Here is a 7500-nt window from a genome sequence, read left to right as displayed (position 1 = left end):
ATTGAATGAACTACGAGGAGCAGAGGAAGATATGTGTTCTGTCGAGCCTGATATTTATGATATATCGGCCCATCACAGATTTATCGCTATCAGTGTCGATGTTTGACGATGTGAAAACTTTTGAAACAGTGTTTATTTTCCGTTGAACCTCTCAGTGCTTAATCTTATAGCACATCCCTGTAAACAAAACTCTGTTTGAGGGTTAGTAGAAGGGTAAATTAGTAGCCCTACTGGCCATGTGGGGGTACTACAGGCTGGCCGAGAACTTAACAGTGTGTTGAAATTGGAACACAGCATGAAACTAAAGTGCATAATTCTCGCAATTTTTATACTTTGTAAGCATGATGTAATTCCAAGTAAAGCACGGACCCTCATTTGTCTATGTGCGTGTAAGCAGAACACAGTTGTTTGGATACTTTATCCACACTTTGATGTATAGATGAATAGTCCTGAAATGGCGGGAATTAGTCACAGTTTCATGCTGCCTTGTTAAGATGTTTATGCAAATGAGCCGCATTACACAGCTGAGATCAAAGCCGTCTGCTGGCGACGGCATTGCAGCATGCAGGATTTACAAGACACAGACCTAGGCAGGAATGACCTTAATCGGAGTCATTAGGGATTATCCCTCCGTCTACCTGGCTGTCGGTTTGTTTGTCTGTCTGTGCGTGTGGGTATGTGTCTGTGTGTATGCTTATATTTATGCATATTTGCGTGTTTGTCTATCTACGGTTTGTTTTGTCTATCTGTGTGTGTGTGTGTCTGCGTGTCTGTGCGTTTGTATATGTCTGCGTGTGTGCATCTGTGTTTGTGTGTATTTGTTTGTGTTTGTGTGTGTATGTGTAAGTGTATGTGTGTGCATTTGGCCTGTATGTGCATGTGCGTCTGTCTCTGTGTATGTGTATGTATGTCTCTATCTGTGTGTGTGTGTGTGCGTAAGTCTCTTTTTATTTGTCTGTGTGTGCGTGTGTCTCCGTCTGTGCCCGTGTGTTCTGGTGTCTCTGCCGCCCCCTTGTGGTGGTCTGTAGTAAGACGGGCAGCATGGAGGCAGCGTTCGCCCTGCAGCACCTGGCCCTGCTGTCGCCCCAGCTCACCATCCCCCCCCGTGCTGGAGAAGTATGTCTCAACGCTGCTGCTCACTCACTCATCATAATAACGCCTTCAAATTGCATAATTGTATTTGTACAAATGCTCATAATGCTTTATATTTTCAAACATTATTGAAGGTACACAAAGACAAGACCTTTCACATACGTTGACCAAATATATGAAAAGCTAGATCATGTTTTCAAACACGTAAAAATTACCGAGATAATAAATGTTTATTCATAATGTAATGTAAGTGTTTTGTGACATTACAATTATTAGTTGAATTGTTTTTGATCATTACTTTTGCTCATGCAGGTACTCATGCAGTAGCTGATGTGTTTGTCCTGTGTGTGTTTGTCCTGTGTGTGTTGGCATGTGTGTGTTGTGTTTGTTGCACGTGTGATGGCATTGTTTGTCCTTTTGTGTTTGTTTTTGTTGTACTTGTTTTGCCACGTGTGTGTCCTCTGTGTATGTGTGTGTGTATGTGTTAATGTGCAAATGTTTACGTGGATGTTTGTGTGCGTGTATATATGTGTAAGTGTCCTGTGTGCGTGTGTGTGTATTCGCATGTGTGTTTGTGTTTGTCCTGTGTGCGTGAATGTGTGTTTATGTGTATGTGTCCATGCGCAAATGTTTGCGTGGATGTATGTGTGCGTGTGTGTGTTTTTGCGTGTGTGTGTTTGTGTGTGTCCGTCTGTGTGTGTGCGTGTGTGTGTGTGTATGTATATGTGTGAGCGTTTGTGTGTGTGTGTGTGTGTGCCGGTCTTCCCTCTCAGGACCTACGTTGCTATGGAGACGCTGACGGAGCCCCACACCCTGACCGCCACCCTCAGCTGCATGGTCGGCATGGCCCGCAGCCTCGTTTCCCCCGGCAACAGCTACCCAGAGGGCCGAGTGCACGTGCTGCCCCTGCTCATGGGGGCGCTGCCCGGAGTCGACCCCAACGACTTCAGCAAGTGCATGGTGGGTAATGACGCTCTATGACATCACTTCCCCTCTCGCTCACCAGCACGCTGTTTGAAGATCGCATATCAAACAAAACATGTTCCTTCTAGGTCCTGGGTAATGGAACTTTAAGTGAGAGAATTTGAAGGTATTGGAGACAATAGCAACAGAATAAATACGTTTTTGATTTTCTCACTGTGTCGATTTTGAATTCATTCACTGTGTCAATTTTTAATTGACACAGTGCATGAATGAACAAGTGAGTGAATTCACAGGAGGTAAATGAGATCGATTTTCTGTCTCACTATCAAGATAATACGAATGAATGAATGAGTGTTTCTGTCCAGTAGCACAAGTGAATGAATAAGTGTTTTCTCACTGTGTCCTGGACCGGTAACACAAGTGAATGAATGAGTGTTTCTATCTCCCTGCGTCCAGGTCAATGAATCGTGTTTCTCTCTCGCTGTGTCCAGGTGAATGAATGAGTGTTTCTCTCTCGCTGTGTCCAGGTAACGTTCCAGTTCATCGCCACCCTGACCACCCTGGTGCCTTTAGTGGACTGTTCCTCTGCTCCCTCCCAGCGAAGCGACCTCACAGAGGTACACACGCAGACACGCACACACACACACACACCCGCACGCACACACACACACACGCACACGCAAGTACACAACATGCATACACAAAAGCGAGAACGCACACACGCATGTGCACGCACACACGCACGAAACACACGCACGCACACATACAAACGCGTGCGTGTGCATGCATGCGTGTGTGTGTGTATGTGTATGCATGTGCGTGCATGTGCATGAATGCAAATGAATATGCTTGACAGTCTGCTGTCAGCATATTCATAAAAGAAAGTGGTGAGTTAAAAAAGTGAGTGGTAAGCTTTAACTATTTACCAGAACGTTTTAATTCATCGATATTGACATAATGCCTGGCATATCCATCCATATAGTTGGATCTCAACACATTTGCAATAATAAACAAGTGAACCGTAATTCACAAGTATTGATGCAGAGATGAAGAGACTCTAAGACTGAGTCTCCTCCTCGTCCTCAGGATGGAGACAGAGCTGTGTTTCGTCTCAGCACAGTTTGAAGACTTTGTCCTCCAGTTTCTGGACAGGTATGGCAAGTGTTAACCTCATTAATGAAAATACTTGTTTAAAATGTATTATTGCGTAATATTACATTAATAACGTAGCATAAACTTTTAATGCAAAAAAAGATGAATACAAATCGACAATTATTATAAATAATTGAATATATAATTTTATATAATATAATCTAACTTCTCTCCCTCCCATACTCTCTCTCTCTCTCTCTCTCTCTCTCTCTCTCTCTCTCTCTCTCTCTCTCTCCTCTCTCTCTCTCTCTCTCTCTCTCTGCCTCCCTCCCTCCCTCCCTCCCTCCCCTCCCTCCCTCTGTCCAGGTGCTTTCTCCCTGGTGGACAGCAGTGCTCTGGAGCAGACGAGGGGGGAGACGGAGACGGACACCCAGAACCAGCTGGAGAGCCTGCTGGAGCTGGGGCTCACATCCACCGTCGGCACCATCCTCACCCAGTGCTCCCCGGAGATTTACCAGGCAGGACACACACACACGTACGACAATCACACACACGCACACACACATACACGGCTCTTCTCGATGCCATGGAATGTTCCCTTCACTTGCATGCCATGGGCTCCCTTCACAACTTCCGGCGGAAGTTATATTATATTTGATCATTATATTTGATAATTCTCCGTTGCTAAGCATTTAACGACCGCTGTCAAGGCTAGGTGGATTTTTTTTGCCGTCGTTCGTATCACTCCGCAAGTAGTCCGGTAACCTGTCAACCCCACACCGTACTCGGTTGCTATGCGACGTCAACGTCTTTGGCGGACTGTTTCTCTGCTGATCGACGCTACGAATGCTGGTAACAAGTCAGTAGCACCGCCTCACCGTTGACGTTTATCACTGCGATGCTACAGGTGGCGCTCCGTAAGCTGCACCTGTTCGCCACCAGCAGCACCTTCGAGACCTGTGTGTCCGGCCGGATGGTGGCCGACATGTGTCGCGCCGCTGCCAAGGTGTGTGTGTGTGTGCGTGTGTGTGTGAGTTTGTGTATGGTTGTGCGCGTGTGTGCGTACATTTGAGTGTTGAATAGGTTGTGTGCCTGTGCGTGTCTTTGCATGCGTGGGTGTGTGTGCGTGTGTGTTTGTGCAGTATGTGTGTGTGCGTGGCCCTACCTGGTATATCTCCGTGGTGCACTCGGCCAGGATTGGTACTGTGTGTGTGTGTGTGTGTGTGTGTGTGTGTGTGTGTGTGTGGGTTTGTGTGTCTGTGTGTGTTTGTCTGAGTGTAGTTGAGTACTTGTTTGTGTGTCTGTGTGTGTTTGTCTGAGTGTAGCTGTGTGCTTGTTTTTGTGTCTGTGTGTGTTTGAGTGTAGCTGTGTGTGTGTGTGTGTATGTGTGTGTGTTTGTCTGAGTGAAGGCCTTGAAAGGACTTTAGTTTGTTGACTAGAAGTATTTCTATGTAATAATCAAGCATATCATCCAACTTAAAAATGGTCCTTCGCCTTGTAAGCTAAAATACATAATTAGTTTTCATTATTATACATAATTATATAATATTATTTTCCTTAAGCTGTTTCTGTTCTTTCCTCTGCTATGGCAATTTCTTTCTTGCATTCTTAATAAGTTTGCATGTGCACGTGTGCGTGTGTGTGTGTTCCGTGTGTGTGTCTGTGCGTGTCTGCGTGTGTGCGTGTGGGTGCGTGTGTGTGTGTGTGTGTGTGGTGTCTTTCTCAGTGTCATCCTGCTGAGGCACTCCGTCTGTTCGTCCCTCACTGCTGCAGCATCATCCTCCACATTACCGACAGTCAGTACCACCCTGTGTGTGTGTGTGTGTGCGTGTGTTTTTGTGTGTGTTTGTATGTGCACGTTTTTGTTTCTGGGTTCGAACGTTGTTTAAAGCATTTGGGTTGATGTCAATACAAAAAAAAATCCAACAACATAAGACTAGTTGTTTTTAGATATTTGAATGCAGATCTATATAAATATAGTGTATGGTACTGGACAGAGGAGATGTGAATTTAAAAGGAACATTTATTCCAAGCCTTGTAGATGCCAAAATATATTTCCCTTTGAATGGACTCCAGCCCACTGAGTCCTTGACAATGTCTGGATAAGTTACTTAACTTTGTGCGTGTGTGTGTGTGTGTGTGTGTGTGTGTGTGTGTGTGTGTGTGTTTGAAGCTGAGACGCTGAACGAAGACGAACCGGACAAGGAACTGCTGTGGAATCTCCAGCTTCTGTCTGAGGTGAGGAGTTGCTCTCTCCCTTCCTCCTTCACCGTTGCTAAGCATTTAATGACCTCTGTCAAGGAAAGCGGATTTTTTGCCGTCTTTCGTATCACTCCACAAGTAGTCCGGTTAGTTGTCAACCCCAGCGTACTCGGTTGCTAAGCGACGTCAACGTCTTTGGCGGACTATTTCTCTGCTGATCAACACTGCGAATGCTGGTAACAAGTCAATTGTAAAAAGACACACCGTGTTATTTTTTTATTTTGGCAAGTCGCCGTGTAATAAGCGGGATAATGTATAGAATGTCGCCGGTCATTATCGAAAATAAGGCCCTTCAGGGCGAAGCAAGACACCCCCACTTCGCGTCGGTGTCCGGTTCGCACTTTTCCCGATAATGACCGGCGTTCTATACATTACCCCTTACATATATAAATATATGTATAAATAAAATAATTGACCTGTCGCTAAGCTCCGCCCTTAGAACGCAGACGAGCTGATGACATTCCAGCCTCAACTGTACTCGGACATCAGGAGGAGGCATACTATACCAATTTAATGGCGGATTTATGTTGTTTGTGTGAATAAAACTGTGACTTTGCGACGGGTCCACCGCGTGCCCTGCAGGTGGCGCGCGTGGACGGCCGGGAGCTGCTGCCGTACGGCGGGGCCCTGGAGCGGACCCTGAGTGCCAGCGTGGGGCTGCGCTGCAAGCGGGCGTACGGCCTGGCCTGCAGCCTGCTGGAGCACGCGCTGAGGGCCCTGAGCCTGCACTACCCCACCGAGTACCGCAGCACCCCGGGGGGCTGGGGGGGCCCCGGGGGGCTCCCCATACGGGTACACACACAGACAGACACACACACACACACACACACACACACACACACACACACACACACACACACACACACACACACACACACACAAACATGAAACACGCACACACACACACACACAAACAAACATGGAAACACGCACACACACGTGCACACTAGGGATGAGCAAAAGGATTATTTTCCGGGAATCAGTTCTTTCAGTTCCGCTCATCATCACGATTCATTCGTTTGATTCGTTCGTTAAGTCAGATGGTCTGTTACGTAATTTGCCAGGGAATCGGAAATTATGGAATAAATGTTAATCAACATGCATGTAGCCTACTACTTTCTAATGTTCTGGTGAACTTACCCCGGTTAAGAGTGAATATTAAACAAAATATCCTTAATACATAATGGGGTACAGTAAGAATTAATTGGCGTCTTCCAAGTAGCGCTAATAAGCAGTGAAGCACGTTAGCAACTAACAAACGAGACTCGTAATGGTAGGTAAAAACAATACTGTGGCAAGCAGCACGGTAAGGACGAGACGGGAGCCCAGGTTAAACGGTTATGCAACTCTCGTGCCCTTACACCGCAAGACTCCGAGAGCTGCCTGTATTGAACGCACACAAACATAACAGCAACACAGCACACCTGACCAACACACACAACACTCTCACTAATGGTCGCGATTACACTACACATCACACATCAATGGAACTACACACAATTACCCCCCCCCCCCCCCCAGTAACCCAGGGGGCCCCACAAAGGTCCAAACCCCTATGACAGTTGAACCCCCCAGAATCCCTTGCGCGAGCCCGTAGGAGTCGCCACAATACTTTATTAAATCATGCAATTGGATGTAGAGCAAGATAAAAAAAAACATGAAGTGCTTGCATGATATTGAAGCCTACAGCAATCGTTAGTTAACTTGTGTGGTGGTGCCTTATCATTTGTTTACCCATGGGCCATGGCAACGCGATTGCTACTTATCATACTATTTTATTTACGTGACCATATTATTGTTATGTTTAAAAAAAAGAGGAATAAAGAATCAGGTCTTTTTTTGGGAATCAGTTCTCGTCGTCACCTTCAGGATTCGTTCGTTCTGACCGAATCGTTCGCGACCGGCCCATCACTAGTGCACAGACAGGGACACCGACACAAACACACGCACACAATGCATGCACGCACAGACATGGACATGCACACACACTCACACCCACATAGGGACACACACAGAGGGACACACATACCCACACACACAGACACGCACACACACGGACAAACATGGCCACATGCAGGTACACACACGTGCACACATAGGAACACACACACGTTGACACACATGCACACA

The 7500-nt window shown here is 46.3% G+C and overlaps 1 protein-coding gene across 1 annotated transcript in view; it reads left to right on the top strand.

Annotated features, from left to right (window-relative positions):
* Nucleotides 1-7500, top strand: part of LOC115531304 (proteasome activator complex subunit 4B-like) — a 53674-nt gene that overhangs the window by 8978 nt on the left and 37196 nt on the right. The window contains 10 exon segments of the mRNA XM_030340483.1: nt 1029-1098; nt 1100-1116; nt 1866-2052; nt 2544-2633; nt 3110-3179; nt 3475-3626; nt 4016-4114; nt 4835-4904; nt 5282-5346; nt 5953-6162. Coding sequence (XP_030196343.1) covers nt 1029-1098; nt 1100-1116; nt 1866-2052; nt 2544-2633; nt 3110-3179; nt 3475-3626; nt 4016-4114; nt 4835-4904; nt 5282-5346; nt 5953-6162 — 1030 coding nt within the window.

Source organism: Gadus morhua, chromosome 18 (genome assembly GCF_902167405.1).
Source record: "Gadus morhua chromosome 18, gadMor3.0, whole genome shotgun sequence".
Taxonomy (NCBI): domain Eukaryota; kingdom Metazoa; phylum Chordata; class Actinopteri; order Gadiformes; family Gadidae; genus Gadus; species Gadus morhua.
This window is presented reverse-complemented; position numbering and strand designations above follow the sequence as displayed.